We start from the raw sequence: 22,691 nt of genomic DNA, 5'->3' as shown, positions 1-22,691 counted from the left end.
TACCATCCAAACCTTCAAAGACAACAAGATCTTGCAGCTCATAAAAGTAAGGAAGAATGAAAATCTGGATACCTCAAGGAATTATGTTGAACACAACAAAACTCTCTGGGCTAGGCTTAAAAACATGGTAAATACTATTAAAGTACCCTGGTTCAGTGTGTCCTTCTGGTTTCCTGATCTCTGTGTCAGAGGTCTTTATTATGAAGCACTAAATTAAGCTTTATAGGCATATTATTAGTAAATACCATGAAACATTTGGTCCAAGCTTTAGTTCTAAATGTCAGATCTTCTTTTCTCCCTACACACCCAACATTCAGCAGTTTCAGAGTCAAGTTGAAGCTCGGCTGACTTTCACTTACCCAATTGGCTTACTGTAAACTAGGGAGGAGTATACAGGGGGACTTTTGATGGGCAAAAACAAATGCATGAACTACCAATATAAAATACATCTAACTTGCCTTGCATGGTTCGATAGAAATCTCAGGTCATAGAGGATTTGGAGTGACACAATGAAATAATAAGTTTCTAAGTGATCGTCAGCAAAATCCCTTATCAACCATTTCCCTTGCAGCTGTTCTAGCAGAGAGTTTAATTGTTCCAGCCCTCAGGCTGCTGTGTTGTATCTCTGAGACTCTACATTCCAGCTGCGAAAATCAGATCTAGAATTTGGTCAAAATTTTGAGCCAGTTCTTCCCGAAACTAGTAGTTCCCTTCCAGCACACTGGCTCACATCCAGCTCCATTAGTGAAATTTGTAGCGCTCCTCCACTGGCTTGACTCGTTCTCAGAGTGAAAAACACACTACACAAGATTGAGTAATACTAGTGTGAAAGAAGTTTGTGGAGCAGGAAATAGCATGGGATTCCCAGTGAAGGATTTCCAATCCCTTTTCCCCAGACACTGCCAAACACATTTTCCACTTACTTGCACAGGGGCCTAGTGAACAGGGCCTGATCAAGGATGAGAATGACAAAGGGAGGCAGAGTGAGGAATTGATGATAACAAAACCTCCAGTTTTCAGCATCTTTCTGCAAATAGCATTTCGACTCTGTGTGCCTTCTCCACAGCTCACTGAACACTAGGAACAGGATGAGAAACATTAGGAGAAACAGAAAAGGTGCTCCTTGTCACACACTCCCTCGTCACCTCCCATATCTACATTGCATACATACACCACAGGATAGAAAAGTTACAGTTTTCAGTTTTAAAGGTTGCAGCAGAATAAAGCAGAGCAGCATCTGACCATGCAGCTACGAACAGTGCAGGCACAGTAAGGAGATGAAATAGTTGTTATTTTCTGTCCTGTAAAGCTTAGATTCTTTCCATGCTCCCATTACCCATTATTCTTTTCTGTCATACGGTGCCCTTGTTTGAATGGTACTGTGCTACAGTTCAAAGCCAGTCTTTGAACTTTGTTTCTATGTGTCTGTGTCTGCTGGCTGGAAAAGCTCCTGCTCATGTCCAAGACCAGACCTCATGGAGATGCAGTTCACAGTTGCATTCTGGTGCGATAAAATCTGGCCTAAGCTTGATCTTTAAGCTTTGCTCTTGTAAATCTATTCAGGAACAATAAAGGGATGAATATTATAATCACAATTCATTGCCTCAGCCTTGTAGTTACTACACGTCTTACACAGAACAGTATAAAACCTCTAATACCAGATTGCAATGCTTGTTGCATAGATGGACATTTTTTGATGGACTTTGTCATGACTAATCAGTTTCATATTTATGTATATAGCATTGTGGAAAATGAAATACAGGCAGTGCCTTTGCACTGCAACTCAAGCAGCAGTCAGTAAAAAGAGCTAGAAAATAGGTAGAGCACCATAATTACCATTTTCACTGCCAGAATGCCTACGTGTCTGGAGACTTTATGAAAACACACACTAATTTGGGTAAAATGCCCAGATCGATCCCTTTAAGAAGGATGCAGATGGGACAGCTCTGTAGGGTGATTGGTATTTCTTTTATAATTTCCACAAGACAAGTTCTACTACCTTCCATGAGAGAGGACTGGAATGGTGATGGCAGCGACTGCAAGATGTGGAATGACTTTCATGCTCACTGGCATTAATGTTTGTCTTTGTTTTGACTGTATAAAGTAAAATTATATTTTTATAATATCTCTCCTCCATTCCCCTTCCCCTTTCCATTCCCCTCTTCTTCTGTTCTCTTCCCTCCTTTTCTATTCTCTTTATCATAGGAAAGGGCTGGAGTGGTCCCAAAAGGAAAAGACTGTTGACATCAGAACAGCTAGTTTTGGTAACAAAGAATGTGCAGCCTAGGGTAATAAAGATTACTCTTCATCAATACCGTGGATGAAATAATAAGCATAGGCATGAAAGAGGTAGGGATTTATTTTTTGAGCATGACTTGTATTTACACCTGAAAGGTCTTAAAGGTTTGGCCAGATGGCTAAAGCACATCTGTGGAAGCAGATACCAAAGAGGAACATGGAACTAAGTGATAACGTCCCCTACCAGGATGACAAGGACAGAATACAGGACAAAACTGGGCAAAACATGCTTTGTGGAGTCTGACCTTATTTGGTTTCTCTGTCCCCACTGGCTCCCCAAGATCTGTACAATGCTCATGCATACAAACAGCATACCTGTGTCCAGTCAGAGAGAAGCCACTCATTGGGACAATCCTCATTTTTGCAGGCTTGTTGTGTAACGGTCCTTGGCATGGAGCAGAAGGTTTCTGGCAGCTCTAACAAGCTTCCATCTGCCAGTCGCTGCTTACAAAGTGTATCTCGCTTCTGGACACCACCACCACAGGTCTGAGAACACTGTAAGCAAAGAGAGACAGCCGCCTAATATCACACCAGCGCCATCCTACTTGCTGCAAACATTACTTGTGAATTAGGGTAGAAATCAACACTTGGTCTTGGCCAAATAGAAAACATAAAACAAAAATTTCAGGGACCTCAAAGTAGACTGCTTTTAAAAATGTAAAAATTATTTTGGAAAAGAGAAGCAGCTTAGTTTGCTAAAATACAGAAAAACTATTTCTGCATTTCTGAAGTGTTCTGTTTTAAGGTATTGGTTCAAATGACATGGAAACAGTGAGTCAGCAGTGCAATATGGAGGTGGGAAAATTGTCCTCTTCACCTTATAGCAGTGTCCTCTCACATCTGGCAGGTGTGCAGGCTAGCTCAGTTCTGCACTGCCACAACGAGGTTCGGTCGGGGTTACAGGCAGGGCGAGTAACCTCCTCCCGGTGAGTTCTTGGTTCCCCACACCAGCGAGTGGACCCGATGGAGTTGCGACTGCGGCAACGGAAAAAGGGTCGTCTCTCTTTAGGCAGGGTAGAAGGTAGTTTATTAAGGGGAGTCCGGCAAAGAGCCCCACCTCAGCCTACTGCTGCCCAGGGAGAGCAGAGATCAAACATTGACAGCCACTTATAAATGGGAGAGGGCTGACAACGGGTCAGCCAACCAGGGAACACGGGGGTGGTAACAGGGGTGTCAACTTCTAACCATTAACAAATCACAGGAGGGTAGGAGGGGATTCCCCGGGCACCAGCCTATCACTCGACACCGCTCCTGGATCTTTCCAGAATCCAGGGAAGGGTCTTGAAGTGACAGACAGGGCGACCACGAGGAGAGGGGGGAATTGACAGGGACAGGTGCAGGGAAGGAAGGACTGACAGAAAACGTCTGGTTAAACAACCAACTTATAAGGGGGGAAACTATTACAAAACACAGGGGGGTACAGTAGACTAAACCATTACAAAAATAACTCAAAAATCTTACAAAAATAACTTAATAAAACAACTCTCACACCACTACGCCACCTGGAAAATGAGGCACTTGCATGTGATGTAGAACATCTAAATACTAATATCTCTGTTTGAGCTCTGACACTAACAGCGTCAGAAAGAGTGGAAAAGTTGTGCCCAGCAATAGATAAATATATTGAGATTATTAATATCGAGAGAACAAACCTCCTCTCTGTCTTTAATATAATTATCCCTCTCTGTATCCACTTTTCTACTCAAGAAGGGTACGAAATTTTGAGTAACCAAATTTAGTAGCTTTCCTGAATAATTTTGTAAATTTAGTTGCTCAGCCCTTTTTCCTGAGGATCCTTTTGCTGAGGCTGGTGACAGGCTCCCAGTTCTGCTCTGTTCAGCCAGTTCAACTCCTTTTCTCCCTTCTTCTAGCAAAGGAAAGGGAGAGTTTGCATTACACTGACATACCAGGAGTTGCTTATAGCTTGTGACATGGCAATTAAAGAAGAGCAGACAGTAATATGGAGAAGTATTAAAAACTATACTTAAGCAGTTAAAAACAGTGTTTTTAAAAATCTTGTAGTCATGAAAAGTCCTTCTCTCTTCAATAAAGAGCTACATGGACTTTAATGCTAGCCTGAATATTTAGGATAAACATTTTCTTTGAAAGACAGAAAGGAGTGCAGAAAGACATTTTTATATTTGATTTCTTTTAATGTGTAAAATTAGCTTTTGTCCTACTTATTTAGAATGTTGCAAAGCTCAAATGTTTCCAGAAAATTAAGAAAAACTGTAGGTTTCAACAGAAGAAAATGTCTATCAGCCTCTCATTTGAGGAAAATTCATTCTGCCATTGCCTAAAGACTTTTATCATATACAAGATGGGTTACACACCATGAATATCACAAATTCTGCTTCTACGGTCAATCAGTCATATCTCAGGAAGTCTCTTTGCTCTTCCAACTCTACCAGATATAAAACAAAACATATATTTTCTTGCTTCTTGGACTTTATTCACTTACATAGTGTTGTCCCTGCACAGGACAGGCCCAAGAGTGCCTGAGAGCATTGTTCAAATGCTTCTTGAACTCTGCAAGACTGGTGCTGTGACTGTTCCCTGGGGAGCTGTTCCAGTGCCCAATCCACCCTCTGGGTAAAGAACCTTTACCTGATATCCAGCCTAAACTTCCCCTCACATGCCTTCAGGCTATTCCTTTGGGTCAGCACAGAGAAGAGATCAGTCCCTGCTCCTCCTCATTTCCTCACGAGGCAGCTGTAGACTGTCATGAGGTCCCCCCTCAGTCTCCTCCAGGCTTTACAGACCAAGTGACCTCAGCCACTCCTCATGCAGCTTCCTCTCAAGGCCCTTCACCATCTTTGTTATCCTCCTTTGGATGCTCTCCAATAGCTTTATATCTAAGTATTGTGACACCCAAACACTGCCCCCAGCACTCGAGGTGGGGCTGCCCCAGCTCAGAGCAGAGGGGACAATCCCCTCCCTTGCCCGGCTGGCGATGCTGTCCCTGATGCACCCCAGGACAGAGTCAGCCCTCCTGGCTGCCAGGGCACTGCTGACTCATGTTCAGCTTGCCACTGACCAGGAACTCCTGGTCCCTTTCCATGGTCTCCCATGTGGTTTAATTTTACACTGCTGTCTACTCAAGGTGTACAATACAGGTTTTTCCTTACTCACAAAAATTAATTCTCTGCTAAGACTCTACAGTAAAATGAAGAGCCTGCAAAAGGAGCAAACACTTTTTTCTCATAAGGTCTCTCAGTGTTTTAAGTCCTGAGACTTGAAGATTTAGAAGAGACATTTTATGGTTTGCATTAAAAATAGATAGGAAAATATAAGAAAATACTACCGGTTTTACTGCGCTGACTTTGTTTTAAAGTCATCGTTCTAATTATCTTTGGATCAAACACAGCACTTGATAGCAAATAAAGAATGTTCGGACTGAGACTATAACACATATTCAGTAATAAGACAAAGGTGGATGAAGATTTACTAATGGATGTCTCCCATTTCAGTTATGCAGAACAGATTTTTATAAGGCCTTGTAAAATGAAAGCTTAAACTCTGCTCCAGAAGTGCACCACTGAAAATGTTTGACATTCTAATGTATTTAGTTAGGACATATAAATATTTAAAAATAAATAGTCCGGAATACTTAAGGAGATATTTTAAAAATTGTTTGTGAGGTTAGAGCACAGATAATTATTGTATGTTTATCTGCCAGGACCACTGGGGCTTCAAATGGCATTTAATTCAGACAACCATTCCTTAAAAGCATAAAATGCTTAGAAAAGAAAACACTGGTAATTACAGTTTAATCTTCCTCATTAAACCAGTGTAAGTGTTCTAAAAAGCACCACAGACTCCACTGATGAAGCCAAATAAATGTGTGGAGAACAGATTTTATGCTTTCATGCTGGTGAAGATTTAAAGGACCTTCTGTAGGGTGAGGAAGGCACCTTTCTGAAGGGCCTTTCATGTCCTTTTATGGGGGGAATCCTCTCAGGAGCCTGGGGAAAGGGGAGGTGTTGTGGGTCCCTTACTGCAAGGAAAGAAACCCTTCAGGTTTTCTTTTGCTGGAGGAACTTACAGCAGTTTTGCTGCATTACTGGAGGTCACCTCCAGAAGTTGTCTCAGCCACTCACATCCTTTCCAAATGTTATTTTTTCTTTCCACATCCCAGAAGCAAACAGCTGTTCCTGAGTAATGCAGAACCCTCATGGTGCAGGTTTTCAGAGAGGAAACCTGCGTGAGACTGAGCTGCAAGTTCTGGCTTTCCTGCAGGGTGGAAATATTTGTAAAGATGATGGTGTTGCAAAGAAGGAACAGACACCTTTAAAAAATGAGAGAATGGAGATTGATTTTGATGGAATAGAGATTTTTTTCTGGCACAGTACTCTTCTAAACAGATACAGAAGACAGTAGGGAGATAGGCATATTTTTTGTGGTCTTTTCCTCTGGAGAAAGGTAAGCACAGGAAATATTCAGTGCCTGGCCTGAAAAGTTTGTGTAAGGCCGTAAGTAAGGCAGAGGAGCTACAATATGACCTTTGTTGAACTGTAGTAATGAATCACAGCACAGGTTCTCTCTCAGCTCAGAGAATATATCAGCTTTCACAACTGTGAACTTGTGAACAGTTTGTTTTAATTTCTTATTAACATAGTTGTTAAAGCTTTTATACTTAATCGAGCTTCCTGCTCACTAAGATCTGCTAAACCTTTCAAAGAAACAGCATTTTAGAGCCCTTGAACAGTTGGAAAAATTACTTCAGACAGGTGAAAGTATGTATGTTTAAATTGTTACAATCCTGAAAATGTTACAATCCTGAAAAAACCTGTTTGGTGATAGCTCTAGCAGAAATGATTTGACACTGTTCTAGTGTGGCCTGTAGCTAATGGTCACTGTTAGCAGAAAAGAATTTTTTCCACATACTATATCTCTTCTGATTGTTCATGTACACTTACAGAAAATTGCTTTCTGTAAGGATTGTGGCTAAATATAGGACTTAGACAAGCATAAGTGCTCCTTCTAGCATATCTTAATTTATAAATGCTGGAATTCCATTATTATGTAATGAGCTAGTAGAATAATATTTGCTATTTGTAAATTTAACTTATTACGCCTATGGTTTAGAATTTTTTCAAAAGTACATGTAAGTATATACATGTGGTGAATACCAGGAGACAAATCATGAAACACCACAGAATTGTTCTAAACAGATGACTCCCTGGCTCCTAAGTGAAGACCAGATTTTATACCCAGACATTGAATAGGCATATGTAAGCACTATCCAAAATGCTCATAATTTTCACATAGGATAGAATGAAGACTTGCACACATCAAAAAATGAAGATTTAAACAGTTATTTTGCTTACACCTATACCACACAGCAAACTTTTTCTTTAGTCTTGACAATAGTGTAGGATCCTCTGTTCCTGTAGTTGTATTACTAAAAATGTAGTTTTACAACCATTTAAAGAAGAATCTTTAAGTATTTTGAATTACACAAGTATTTTAATTTGCAACCAGATTCCAGCAAATTAACTAATTTCAGGGCGCGTTCTAAAGATGGAAAGCCTTCTACACATCCATTGTGTAGACAGGGATTTTTATAATTAGTGTAATAAAGCATCCATCTCCCAAAGGGAAATGTTTAATATACGCTTCTTAATTTGAAGCATGAGGAATGTTTCTTGTACTAAGCTAAATTATTGTTTGAGAATACACGAAATACTCAAAATGCTTTAAAGACTCTTTTATCCTTAATCCTTCTAGTTTAGTATTTCTAGAAACTTTGACATAGCTCATCCAAGTTCACTCACTGCAGCCGACCAATATATTCTAGACATTTTTATTTGAAATCTACAGCCAACAGTTAATTTTTTCCAATAACTGCATTAGAAATAGCTACAGTTATTATTTACCTCTGAAATATTGATGCATTTTTTAAAAGCAAAAAATGCACACTTTGCCATTTTTTAATGGCTTGTCAGAATGACTAACGATTCCTAAACTAATGTTCTAGCCGATGGGCTAAAACAAAACCATACAATCATAGCATGGTTTGTGTTGGAAGGAACCTAAAAGTTGTCCTAGTTCCACCCCATCCCCCACGTGCCCCGCCCCTGGCAGGGATAGCTTCCATTATACCAGGTTGCTCAAAGCTACATCCAACCTGGCCTTGAACACTTTCAGGAATGGGCCAACCCCCCTGGGCAACCTGTTTCAGTGCCATAATACCCCCACACTAAACATTTTTTCCTAATATCCAAACTAAATCTACCCTGTTTCAGTTTAAATCCATTACTCTTTGCCCTGTTGCTTCATGCCCTTCTCAGAAGTCTCTCCTCAGCTTCCTTGTGGGCACACTTGGTGAACTGTAGGGTTGTCCTATGGTATCCCCGGAGAACTTTCTACTACAGTTCTCCAGCCTGCCTTCATAGGAGAGGTGCTCCAGTCCTCTGACCCCTGAAATGTGTGCAATGAGTCATAAAATGAGGTTACATATAAATTCTTACCTCTTGCCATTCTGTAGGATACCAGGAGGGTGGGCAGTCAAAGTGATTACAGGCTTGCACGAGGGATGGCTTGGGTTTAGAGCACAACTCGTCTGCCAAAATCACAGTCTCGTTGGTCTCTCTTGATAACAGATGAGAACAGAAGACATCCCGTGTCTGCAAACCAACCCCACAGGTAAGACTGCAAGTGCTCCAATTCCCAATCTCCCATCTGTGAAGGGGTCAGCAGAGAAAATCTTAAGTACAGAATAATTTCACCTTGATTTGTCTCTTATTATGACATGGAGTGAAGAAACAGTAAATGAAAGGAGATTTTCCTTTTCTGATCAATGTCACTCTGGTAGCTGGAGGATAAGGTAAGATGAATATTTGCAGCTCTGCATTTTCATCTCTTGTCAGAAGTTCTTGGACTGCAAGTCTCTGGAATTCCTGCAGTATTACAGGAAATATTTTGTGTTCTACAGTAGGAATTTTTTTTTGTCTGTAGGAACATGGACAGTATATTTCAGCATCAAGTGGATTTAATTAACTGGTTTTCTCCCCACATCTTAACAACAATGACAACAACAACAACAACCACAACAACAACAACAAAAGGAAAGTATTAAGAAAATTTAATGAAAAAAGTGTAAAACTGAAATGCTGAGCACAAATTTCTTTGGGATTCCTGGCTGAATTTTCTGGACTGTTGAGATAGGAGGTACTAAGGCCTTGAGAGATGCAATGGAAAACAGGGGATCTTCATCAACCCCTGGATGAAGACCTGTCACTGAGCTAGATCTTCTCTGAACTAGCTATGTAAATCCTGCATCAACAGGATTGTTGATAATGGTATTTCAGTGTTCACCACCTTAAAACCAGATTTGTGCTATTTGAGCTGTACAATTCTAATTCTGTCAGCTAAATGCAGAAAAATTGTTTAAAATACTACTAGGTCTTCCACTCATGTCTAAGCTGGAAAGCACTTCAGAGATATGTAGAAATATATACACAAAAATCAATCCTGTGTTCAGGAAGCAAATATAAGGAAATAGCCCGCCCAACAAATTCATGCAAATCTCCATGCTGACCTGGATATACTCCCACATCCAAAATGAAAGTATGAAATCCAGATAGTGCCATGTTTTCTAAATCTGAAGAGCAGCTTCCTTTCCAGCACTGCATTAATGAAACTGACTGCTGAGGGAGTAAATAAAAAATTCAGGAAAAGGAAGGCTCAGAGAACTCATCTTTGAAGAAAGCAAATCCAGGCAGGAGCTTAAAGAGAGTGAATATGAAGGAGGATACCCTCAGGCTACAAACAGGATGGAGGCAGATACTGAAGGAAAGTTATGAAGCATGTCAGCAGAATGAAGCAGGTTTTGTGGAAGAAGCAGAGAAAAACCACTCTGATGCCCTGATGCAGTCAGTGGAAATTGCTTGGTGCATGTAAAACATACTATGTTAGCAAACATATTACTGAAATAACTATTTAAGATTGTACTACACTACAATCACTGAACAATTCTAACCACTTTTCATTTTATAAAGTTATTTTTTTGAGCTTATTTCATCCCTTTCAAGTAACACCCTTAAGAAATTTAAATATGTAAGAAATTTTTTCCTCCCTGGATGATATCCTAATGGACCAAAGGCATATTGCTTCCCTACTGTGCTCTATCTGCTGGTGACATTCTCTGATTTTATAAAAGGATGCATCCGAAGCCTCACTGTAAGCACTAATGATGGTGTAGTTTGCTTTTAGACAATATTCCTGGTTCTGTTAGGAGCAATGACAACAATCTATTTAACCCTTTCTAATAATAAATGCATCTTGCATACTGAGTTAGAAGTTCCTGTGGTCACTTTCCAGGCCATAATACACCGAAGGACACTAGTCTGTACACATGTACTGGGAACTATTTATCAGTGGAATAGGAGTGACATATGGCAGCCAGTTAAGCTAAGCTGGAGTATGTTCTCCATATGAATGACCCAGGGGAGAAATATTCCCAGATTTTCCCATGAAATTGTGATAATTAATGGGAATATCATCTCCCCTTCAGTTTTGGCACAATATAAAATAAGACATTTGAGAAGGTGGTGAAAAGAAGGCATTTTCTTACTTCAGAATCTATTTTGGTACATGGTAATTTGCCAGAGTTTCTTTTTTTTTCAAGTGATGGCAGTAGCTATTGCCTCCAGTAAGATTTTGTTTGTTATTTGTATAAGTGCAAAATATTTCTGTTGGCAAGTCACATCTCCATGGCTAGCAAGCCACATAAACCCTTTGGACATCTTGGCTTCTTCAGAACAGGGTTATCTGTTTCTTCTTCCAGAAAGAAATGCGGTGTTTCCACAAAGAAAAAGAATTTGTTTTTCCAGCGCTTGAAATTTCTGAATGTTGCAGGTTGCATCTGTTACCCTACCCATAACTAACATTGGTTTGTTCACAATTCTTTCCAGCTGCATTGAAGAGGAGTTTCCTTTGAGGAGCTCTCAAAACTGTTAGGTCAAATTCCTCTTACTCTTGTACTTCTGTAGTCCCAAGTGACTTTTATGGGCTTTCACAGATGGAAAGTAAAGAACGTAGAGTAGAGCAGATGTGTCAAGTGGAGTAGGGATGTGCAAATAACTGAACCTGTAAATGAATTTCAAAGACCTAAGAAGCACAGAGAAAACCAGTGATAATCTTACAGAATTACAGGGCTGTAGAATTATTTTATAACAGCTAGAAGTTCTTGCAATACTTTGAATTCATATTATCCCACTAAATTTACCAGTTAGTTTCTAGAGTGCTTGTACTGTTGGAGATAATAATCTTTAAAAAAAAAAATATATATATATAATACTGGTGGTTTTTTTTGTAGCACTGCTGTTTTGCCCCTACACTGTAGAGTGTTATTTTATGCTAACTGAAATATGTCCTGTTTTATTTCAAATGATACTTAGTTGGGAATTCCTCTGTCTATTTTTCCCTCCAGGTGTTTTGCTGTACTGACTCTTCCAGTGCATATGGCATACAAAAGAGAATGTCCTACATGCATCTGTCAATACAGAATTAAAATTCAAGTAAGAAAGAATCTTACATTTTAAAGGGTGAGTACAGTAGTTGCAGAATCAAGCTAAAGGAAGCTTGCACAAATGGAACTGGTATCTTTGTAAGCTGACTGCGGCTGCTGTTAAGGTATAGACTTTGGGAACAATCTGCATATTTGCTGGGTTATAGAACAGCTGAAAGTCATCTGGTACTTCCTATATTACTTTTCAGAGCCTGATGAAAGAATTGCATAGTTTTGTTCCAAAACATACATTTTATCCCTTCTCCTTTCTCCCCCACTACTGCCCAAAGCTGTACTAATGTGTGATAACAGAGAAACAATGTATTTTTAGCCTTATCACACAATGGAACTTTGGAGCATCTATGCTCCTAAACTGCTGGCTTGTCCTAGCTCTAGGTCTATCTGTTCACTAGTTGTCCATCTCCACCTCCTAAATATTTAAGTAGTGGTTACGTATGTAAGCACAAACTAGACTTTAAAAATATTTCAACAACTGTATTTAATATAAAACAGATTTCAAAATGTTTTCATCCTCTGCAGGATATGGCTACATAACTCTACTGATATTCATAAAATATATTGAATGTTTGAACTGTTTGAACAAACACTGTATTAATTCAAAACCACTGAGACATTTAGAGATGGCTAGCAAAGAGGAATGTAAGAGAAAAGAGGCAAATCATAGGACTGGATGTGTTGAAATGAATACATATTTATCAGTAGTATATGTATTCCTGATACATGTACACATGTATCATACACACGTGAACATTTTCCAAATGAACATGGATGAAAACAGGTATCTACTGGAAATATATAGGGAGCAGAGGATGGTCCTAAAATACAACTTCTTTCAAGTATCATCAAAATTTCAAAACCAAAACAGATCACAGAAACTTCTAACTTTCCAAATGAATTACTTCCTTCTTCCATAAGGGTATCTTAGTAGTTTTTTAGAGTTGGTCAACTATATGGACATATAATACAAAAGAAGATAGGCAGACTTGGTAGTTTCTGAAACAATTTCCAAAGTACCAGATCTGACTGCTCAAGGCAATGGTTTTCTGCAGAAGGAAGGTATAAGGAGAGAAAGAGCTGGAGCTGTGTGGAAATACTCACGGGACCACAACATAGAAAAGGTATGAAAGACTTTTAGATAACAAGGTACTGATACTTGGAGCCCCCTGAAGTTTTTGAAGAAGCACTCTTGAGTGCTGTGGCCATCTCAGCGATGATGACAGTTTTCCTTTAGTTTCTCTTGCACACAATGATAAGGGAAGACTAGTCTAAAAACTAGACAAAATTTAACGAAATTACCAGTGAACCAAAGCACTGAATTTCTTGCATTTCCAGGGACTAGAAACTAACAAAGTGAATTAGTAATGGATGGATTTTATGAACAGAAAAACACCAGTTGGGAAACTCATCAGTCAATGTATATTATGAATTAGACTAACATTCTGATCTAACATCACTTTTATGAATTATAAGTATAATTGGTAAAGGACCAATAATAAATTGTTATTTTCTGGAACATTCTCATTAAATAATTAGGCTTATCTAAGGAATGGTTATGCATATGCTTAATTCCATGGCAACAAACAGTTTTAGCAATCATCACAGCTCCCCTGAATAAAAGGAAGAGAACAACTTTGAACTTCCAATAGTCAAAAAAGTCTCAATAATCTGAAAAACCTGGTTACCACCACAAGGCAATTATTCTGTATTATTAATGTAAAATCAAAAATGTTAGAGATTCTTTCAAAAAACAGTTTAACTATGCCATTTGTAATAGGGAAATGATCTTGACATAGTTAACAAAAATCTTTCCTGTGGTCTTTGAATTGAGCTTGGGCATTTGTTATCAGCTTCAGGCTGTTTAAAAAATCCCAACACATGACATGGACATATAAACCTGTAAAGCCCTTAACATCTAAATTTTAATTAGAAAAAAAAAAAAAAAGTATTAATGTCATATTGTGTCCTGCCAGTTCAGGTCAAGAGAGCAGGACCTTGTTCCTGGCTCTTTGTTGAACTCCAGAGGTGAGTGACACCACAACTGCTGAAACATGGGCTACCCTGTGAGTATGGGTATATTCCCTTTGAGTCCAAAGGGAATAGTCAAGTACTGGGTGGGATCATGCCATTCTCCCACCTGTGTCTCAGCTTCATGTTCACAAAACCACAACAATACTTTCGTGTAGTGGGCTTTTTTAATTTTTATTTTTAATTTTTTAATTTTTTTCCCCCTGATCTTTGTCCATGCTGTCTGTGTAGGTAGTAACCTGACAGCAGAGATGTTATCTTAATCTGTCTTTCTCTACCAGCTAGCAGAATGGGAGCCTTGGCTTGACAGGAGTCTCAAGGCATTATATTGTCATGAATAACAACAGGGACAATAATGCACTGTTACCTCAGTTTTGAAATGTCCCTCTCATTGCGACAAGAACTAGAGATCAGAAAATACTTCTACTAGCTAGGGAGACAAGAAAGTGGCACTGGCTAGTAAGCAGCTACTCATGGCAAGACAAGATGCCAGAATTAGTTGTTGCCCCAGGAGGGCAACAAGCCTTCAGAACAAAACACTCACTCAACCCCTATAATCAGTCTGGAAAAATTAAATGATAGAGGTAGAACTTTTAGTCTTGAGCCAAAGTGAGGTGACAATTTTGGATTAGTTCCCATATGCACAACCATATATGGTACACTCCAAATCATTCTAAGGTGTTAGATACTATAAGAAAATTATTTAGGGATGTGGTTTAATGCTGACAGAGACCTTTTCACTAGTGCCAGCTGAACGTTGCACAGGAAAAGTAAACACTTTTCTAGACAAAGGCCTTCCAAACTAGTTCAAAAAATTTGAAATTATTGTTATTTTTATGTGGTTAAACCATATTAAAGTGATACAAAAGAAGTCTTCTTATTTCTAAAATAAATATTCATCAGTGTGGAGAACGGTTTGCCTGGAAGCATTTGATTTAACATCTGTCACCTGCCTGCATAAAGACATTCCTCAGTGTACAAGGGCTGTGAGACAGCTGTGTATATGTGCATACAATAGGCTGAGTAAATCACATGTTATACCAATATTGGCTCCCTCTTATCCTCTGTCAACCTGTGCATTCTCTATTTGGCTGTGAGGACTGAGAAGTCTGCTCACAGCCCATATATCTCCTCCCTTCCTTTTCACTTATGAACCTGGAACAGCATTTGTGGAGAAGTTTCCTGTTTCAGGCATGAAAGACTTTCTTGAGGCTCATATTTTCAGATATATCTTTGATTGAGTAAATATACTAGGTATCACATCTTAAATACCATGTCAGAAGGTGATCTTAAGCTCTGAATAGCAGGAAAAGATACTCTCCATTCCGTTTGGGTAGTACACTTTATTGCAGTGAAACTAAAGGACTGAGATGAGAACTCCCAAGCCAGTTATTGACTTTATAATCAAAGGCGTCTCAAAAAAAGTGGCACAAAAGCCAATAATTTAACTACAAGTGATTTTTCATCCAGATGTTAAATCACTCACAGTAAAATCTGACTGTTCATTAGAAATTAAGTATGTGAACAAAGACCTCAACCCTGGTGTTCAAATACAGATCTGAGTGAGTTCTCTAGGAAGTGATCTCCCTACTGCTGTGGTTCAATTTGTAGTAGACCAAACATTACAAATACACATACAGTATACACACACCTTGGAAGAAAAGTGAGATTTTAGCTAAGCTCTGAAAAAATTATTGTTCATTAAAAAATAAAAAATGAAAATGCAAAGTACTTTTAAATCTTCGCCAGCAAAACCAGAAAAACAATTCATACTTAGAGTTGTTCAGTGCCAGGCTGAACAAAATCCACTGTACAATACCCACTGCACAGTATTGCCACTGTGACAAGAGAACTGAACAGGCAGGAAAGGTTTCGGGGGGCTGTTGTGCACAAGGGAGAATGAGGTGCTTCCTTCAAAAAGTATCTTCCTCGAAGTGAAGGAATTCCTTTAAAGATATGCAGACAACACATGTAAGCAGATCAAAGTCTCAGTGAAAGTGACCTGCTCTCTGTGAACTTGATATCAATTAACATTGCAACTCATTATACTGATTGTGGCAGGGAGCCAGTATTTGTATAACAGAGCCAAACAGAGGAACATAGAGAAGGAACTCAGAAGTCAGAGAAGTACAGAGGGTAAAAGGAACATTCAACAATTCGATAACCGACAATTCTGATTGCTAAAGTGACTTTATGACATGCTTCAAGAAATATTTATAATGTTACGCACTTTAAAAAAAGTCTTGCTGTCCCTTGAGTCAGAAGTAGAGAACATCAACAATTCAGGCAGGACAGAAAAGAGAGTTTGTGCTCCTCTGTCAACATTTTGAACAGTGGGAGGTCATGCAGTGGGATCTTCAAGGGACTTTTGCAGATACAGATTGCACAAACCACACAGGAACATGAAAAGGCAGTTTCAGGTAAGTGAACTGGTTTGGCAGAGAACTTGTTTGAAGGATTAGCAGACATATGGGGTATTGAAAGGTGCCTCACACAAGACTTTTATTCTGGTGGGTAACAGCAGCATTGAGATAACTGATATCAATGATTGTCTTTAACACAGACCAGGTTAGGTTTGAAAAGATAAATGAATACCAGTTTAGGTTTGGGCTTATACTTAAAGCAGCAACTTGTTACAAGGATGTTGTTTAATATATTATGTGAGATAGAATGAAAATAGATCCTTGGTAGGCCTTTCAAGAATGAAACAGTTAACAGGTAAGGAAAGGAGTAAATCTGTGTGAAGGTGAAAGCTCGTTAAGAAATAATATCAGGAGGTTTGAGAAATAGAACACAAATAGTACAAATGGAACTTATAATAGGAGATGGCAGCAGCTGGATGAGGAGTCTGTGGAACACACTGGGAACTACACCAGGGTGAGTTTGAACTAATGTACATTACCCCAAACCTACACTGTTCCAGTGTGAAACACAATAACCACTAATTTATGAAATAAATTCTCCAGATCAGTCTACGTGATTCTTCTGCAAAGAAGCAAAGGAAAAATGTCCTGTTTTCTGCACAGATAGTTTTCTTCTTCTCTGTAGTTGGTTGGATTCAGTGTGAGAATAATGTTGATAACACACTGATATTTTGTTTGCTGATAAGTAATGTTTATATTAAGTTAAGGGCTTTTTTTATGCCTCATGCTCTGCCAGTGAGGAGGATCAGGGGAAAAAAAACCCCAATCTGTGAAGAGGCATAGCCAGGACGGGTGATGTAAAGTGGCCAAATGGATATGGGGCTCTTCAGAACGTCATACCTGATACATAAACTGGAGAAGTTACCTGGAAGAGGGGTTGTTTGCAGTGTAGACATGGGGCTGAGCATTGGTCAGAAGGTGAGCAATAGTATTTTGCATCTCTTGTTCTTCCTTGTTTGTTTTTCTCCCCCTCTTACAATTCTCATTAATTACTACAATTATTATCTGTTATTTATGTTTAAATTGTTAAACCTTTCTTCTCCCAGCCTACAAGTTTTAGTTTTGATTCTCCTTCCCATTCCACTGAGATGTGAGGGGGTGAGTGAAAAGCTTTGTGTTGCTGAGCTGCCATCTGAGCTTAAATCAGGACCGACAGTTTAACACTCTCCTGCCCATGACAGAGCTGCTTTATGTGGAAAGCTCCCTAGCTCTTTTCACACTGGTGCTTTCCATGCAGGACTATGTCATAAGCCAACACCTTTTCTTTAGACCTACCTTTTCACCGTATGGAAAATATTAAAAAAACCCAACTTCTCCTGAGGAGCACATCAACAAGCTTACAGATGCCAGAAGCTGAAGCAGTCAACCGACAATTTTTTAACCTGAAATTCTATCTAAAATGAAACTTCAAAAAAATTAGATAGTAGAAAATGGATGTAGATGGCACAGAAATAATATACAATAAGCCTGACTTCACAAATTGTAAGATCAATATTCATGAACCTTGTGATTTTGTCCCACAGAATAATAAGACTCTCCCTAAATCTAAAGAAGCCTTTGCTGAAATGATAAGGGCAGGAAACAATTAAAGAGCTCACTGGATTGAATGGACAAAGCAGGCATACTCGTGAATGAGTGTTCAGGTAACAGTGACTGGGTTTCAGTAGTTCTCTAGTAAGTCCAATTTTTATGAGAAGTACTGCTGTAAAAACAACAGATAACATGAGCTTCTTGCTGACCTGGCTGGCAGCATTACAGGGATAATATTTTCAACAGGATGAACTGTTCCTGAACTATTTCACCAGGGCAGAAGATAGAAACAGGCTGTCTCTCAAAATCAGGCATACACCGTGTTTTTCTATGTTTTTTTAGTAGGGGAAAGGCAGAACAGTAGAACTTGAGAATATATCTATATAACTATATGGTATTGTGATTGAACTCAGGAAATTCACAATGTCTGCTTACATTCTCTTATGTTCTGCTTTGAGTTCCCTTCAATATCCTTCTTGCAACATACTGTTAAAAAGGCAGTACAAGTATTTTCTTCCAAAGGTGCCTCCAGAAACAGTATTTTACACTGATATGATGTCTATGTCTATGTATATTATGAGGAACCTGGAAAAGATGAAAATGTGGATCCATGGGAATATCATGCAGGGTCAGGGCAACCCCTGGTGTCAACACAGTCTGGAGGATGAACAGATCAGAGCAGCCCTGCTGAGAAGGGCTTGGGCCTGCTGGTGGAGGAGAGGTTGGACATGACCCAGCCATGGGCACTCAGAGCTCAAAAAGCCAAACATGTCCTGGGCCGCATCCAAAGCAATGTGGGCAACAGGGGAGGGAGGGGATTCTGCCCCTCTGCTCTGCTGTGGTGAGAGCAGTGCTCGCTGCCCACCAGCAGTGCTGCATCCAGCTCTGGGGTCCCTGCACAGGAAGGACATGGAACTGATGGAGAGAGTCCAGACGAGAGTCAATAAGATGATCAGAGGAATGGAGCAGCACCTGTGAGGAAAGGCTGAGAGAATTGGCATTGTTCAGCCAGAAGAGAAGGCTTTGGAGGGACCTAACTGCAGCCTTCAAAGTACCTGAAGGGTGCCTTCAAGAAAGATGGAGAGAGACTGTTTACAAGAACATGTAGTGACAGGACTAATGGAAATGCCTTCAAACTGAAAGTAGGTTTAGATTAGATATGAGGAAGAAACTCTTTACTGTGAGGGTGGTGAGACACTGGCACAGCTATCCCAGAGAAACTGTGGATGCCCCATCCCTGCACGTGTTCAAGACCAGGTTGGATAGGACTCAGAGCAACTTGGTCTAGTGGAAGATGTCCCTGTCCATGGCAGGAGCGTTGGAAATATATGATCTTCAAGGTCCTTCCCAAAATATTCTATGATTCTATTCCTTTCTACTTTATATTTTGAGATCCTGAAACTGTGACTAATAATATATTTAGTAGCTCATTCACTCTTCTCTAATAAAAGATTTTTTTTCACATTGATATTTAGAGACCCAAACATACAGGTGCTCCTCACTTAGAGTGGGGAGGCTCTAAACTCATGCTATACCCGCAAATCCTCAGAAACAACTACATTAAAGTAGTCAGATTCATGGAAGTATAAAGTGATTCTGACTCAATGGAAAGAAAAATTCTATTCAAAATTATGGAATCATAAAAATTATGACGTACACAGGTATTAAAACAGGTTGTTTCTCCATCCTAATTGCTATATTTATATAGGTGTGTGTGCAGTATCCACCTACTAGAGAATAGCAACTTAACTCACTTCTCCAAATTTTCCTGAGTGAGAAACTGGCTTCTTTGATCTTGCAGAAAATAATGACTTAAGACATTACAGTTTTCTTCCTTACAGGAAGGGAAACGAAGTTTTCTGATGCACCCGAAAATCTTTGTTCAGACCAGAACAATGTAAATATTATAATTGAACAAACAAACACACTTCCATACAATACAGTTACAAAACCACAAATCTATGTATTCATTGAGTAGTAATTAGATGCACAGACCTCTGGGTGAGTGCTACAAATGTCTCCCAAAGCTGTGAATGACTAAGATCTACTAACAGCTGGGTAGAATGTACAACACATCAGCTTAGTCACAATTTTAATGTGTAATTGCACACTGAAAATGGAAATTTTCATGGACAAAAATAGGTTTTGCTGTGCTTCTGGAGGTGTGACAGACCTACTTGGCAAATACAGAATGAATAGTTTAATCAGTCTGACTCCTTTAACAGGTACTTAGTTTACTCCAAATTGAATGGAACCTTCTCCATTTATTCAATGTGTGGATCTTTCTGATGAGTAGCTACTTTAAAGAACTGTACAATATATTTTCAAGAATCAGGGCCATATTTTAATTCTTTTCTTACACATTTTATCTTTTCATCCATTAAGGTTTATTGCTTTGAAAGCACTGGGTATTCCTCAGAGTCTTACAAATTACTTCAACAATTCTGTAAATGGAAGATATGATGGTGCTGTTCATTTCACACCTTTTTAAAGGAAGTGAAGGTGCATTGTAAAATCAACTATTCATAATACCTATAGCTTGTTTCATATGTTAATATTGAAGTGAAAAAGTTAATCCTGTTCATTATGCTACAAATGTTTGACTTCATATTTGGCACAAAAGGAAAGACAGGCTTTTTTTTTTTTTTCTCCCTGCTGTTGGGAAAACTTCTTTGGGGAATGAAATCCGGCTGCTGAGGCAGGAAATGAATACCTAAGAAGATTGAGAACAAATTTAGAGACAAAAATGAGGAGTAGAAGCTAACAAATGAAACATTGGAGTGAGATGGTATTTGTTCAAAATACTGAAAAATATCAAGTGGCAGTGAACCCTAAATTCTGGCATAAGTGAAGGGTTAGGAGAAGTGGACTGTATTAAGGTGATAAAACCCAGAAAATTAACTGTGCCAGGAAAAAAAAAAAAAGAAGAGGAAGTCTGCTCTGTCAATAAGTCCCTAGAACGAGTTAAAGCTAATACTTATCGCAAACCAAGTTTTAACAAACTGTGTAAGGTCATGGCAAAATTATTTCAACACAAGGGTGTACTAACTTGGAGAAATCTGTGAGCTGAAGATCTGTGTAGCGGCAAATATCTAGATATACAGTTCTGATAAAGAACTGTGATTTATCACTCCAGGTAAGAAGGATATACGGTATAAGTTTCTAAAAAAAATTGCACTCTAATATTTTATGAAGGTAATAGTCTGATGGGAATACAAGCTGAAACAAAGCAAAATGTCTCTTAATGTAATCCTATCTAATGAAGGAACCATTGTATTATTTTAAAAAGAAAAATAGCTGGGGAAAACCTCTGAAATTTTAAACTAGAAGAGCGAGGTAGGGTGTGATGGATGCTCCAGAACTCTTCTGACTCTCCAAACTTGCAAGTTGCTTTGCTTCACATTTCGATGTGACACAGATGACTGAAAAGGGTCTCCTTGGATACTTCACCATAACTGTAGCTGAGTAAAGGACACTGAGGAGCCAGAGAGAATAACCTGACAGAAAGAGGCTGGCAGACACATCTTGGACAATATCTTGAGAGCCAGAAAAGGTGCCAAGCGGGAGATTAGAGAAAAAGGAAGAGAAATGTTTTTAGGTCATAGATTAATACATTTTAAGGCCAGGGTGATATTACAGCGGTGGGGGTGGGCATGTAGATAATGCAGATAAGAGCATAACAGAGCCACCTAGGGTAGGCAGCTTGTTCAGATGTCACTGTAAAGGCGTCTGTTTAGCATAGTAAAGCTAGGGAATAAATGACCTTATGGAACCGTCACCAATTCCACGACTTTTGTCTAAGATGTTTCTCAAACTAAAGGCTTCCAATCAGGGGGGATTTTCCCTGTGTCACAGCATATTCCTTCTGATGTCTGATTCTCCAACGTCTTCCACCACAGTTCAAGCTGTGGTCTGTGATCCCAGGAAGCTCTGTGGGCTGCATCTTAAGAGGTTCTCAAAGACATTCTCTATGTGCTTCCACTAGAAATAGACCTAAATGCAACCCAGTTAAAAAATATGTCCCTTGTTTCTGAGGATTTGAAAACCTGTCTGTGTCACAAAGAGACAGTAATAACATCTTTGTCTCATTAATGCTGATTCTAACTTACAACTCTGAAAAAAACCCCCAAACTGCAAGAACTGGTAGTTCTTGACAATAACAACAACTGGTATCCCCTGCCAGTAAGGCTATAGCGCAACATCTGTAGACATAATGACTTGCAGACCTTTTAATATTTTTCATGAACTAGATAGACATGCTCTAATATTTCACTCTGCCAATGCAAAACACATCTGCATTGACACACATAGGTCACCTTTAATGGATTAGAGAAGGCTCTGGCCCTTTCACACATACTTAAATAATTTCAGATTGTTGATGGGAGCATGCCTTACACTAAGTCTGACCTATCACCAATCTAATGCATTGAAAAACATGTTGATATTTTTTATCCATTATAGTTTAACTTTAGCTGGGAAATAGAGCAAAACAGATGATAATACTACATTTACCAAATAAACAATAAAATAATAGGTGATTCATCACACAAACACAAATCAAGCTGACACAGAAAAGAAAAAGACAGAGAAAAGAAACCACCACGCAATGAGGTAAAGCCCAGACTAACTCTGTGATGTTTGCCTTTTTGGTCAGATATCAGAACCACTCAGATGGTTTCTTATCTTTTCTTGCAAACGACAGAGGCTTGAAGTAGTAAAGGGAGAGTGCTAGGGTGAAATTGTGTGCTATTCCTAGAATCATCTGCTTTTTCTCCTTTTTTATTTTCTTCATTTTGTGGAATTCAGCTGTTCTTTGTTGCACAGAAATAAAAAGTTCAGTTTTGAAAATATTCATGAACAAAGCTGATAAAATTGTCTGT

The 22,691-nt window shown here is 39.0% G+C and overlaps 1 protein-coding gene across 1 annotated transcript in view; it reads right to left on the bottom strand.

The window, feature by feature from the left end:
- Nucleotides 1–22,691, bottom strand: part of ADAMTSL1 (ADAMTS like 1) — a 358,154-nt gene that overhangs the window by 39,786 nt on the left and 295,677 nt on the right. The window contains exons 12-14 of the mRNA XM_040090980.1: nucleotides 8,772–8,982; nucleotides 2,614–2,793; nucleotides 924–1,077 (exon numbers count right to left, since the gene is read on the bottom strand). Of these exons, the coding sequence (XP_039946914.1) occupies nucleotides 924–1,077; nucleotides 2,614–2,793; nucleotides 8,772–8,982 (545 nt within the window). The remainder of the gene's footprint in view (nucleotides 1–923; nucleotides 1,078–2,613; nucleotides 2,794–8,771; nucleotides 8,983–22,691) is intronic.

This window comes from Hirundo rustica, chromosome Z, assembly GCF_015227805.2.
Source record: "Hirundo rustica isolate bHirRus1 chromosome Z, bHirRus1.pri.v3, whole genome shotgun sequence".
In the NCBI taxonomy this organism is placed as follows: domain Eukaryota; kingdom Metazoa; phylum Chordata; class Aves; order Passeriformes; family Hirundinidae; genus Hirundo; species Hirundo rustica.
The sequence above is the reverse complement of the archived record's forward strand: the minus strand, read 5'-3'. Positions and strand labels throughout refer to the sequence as shown.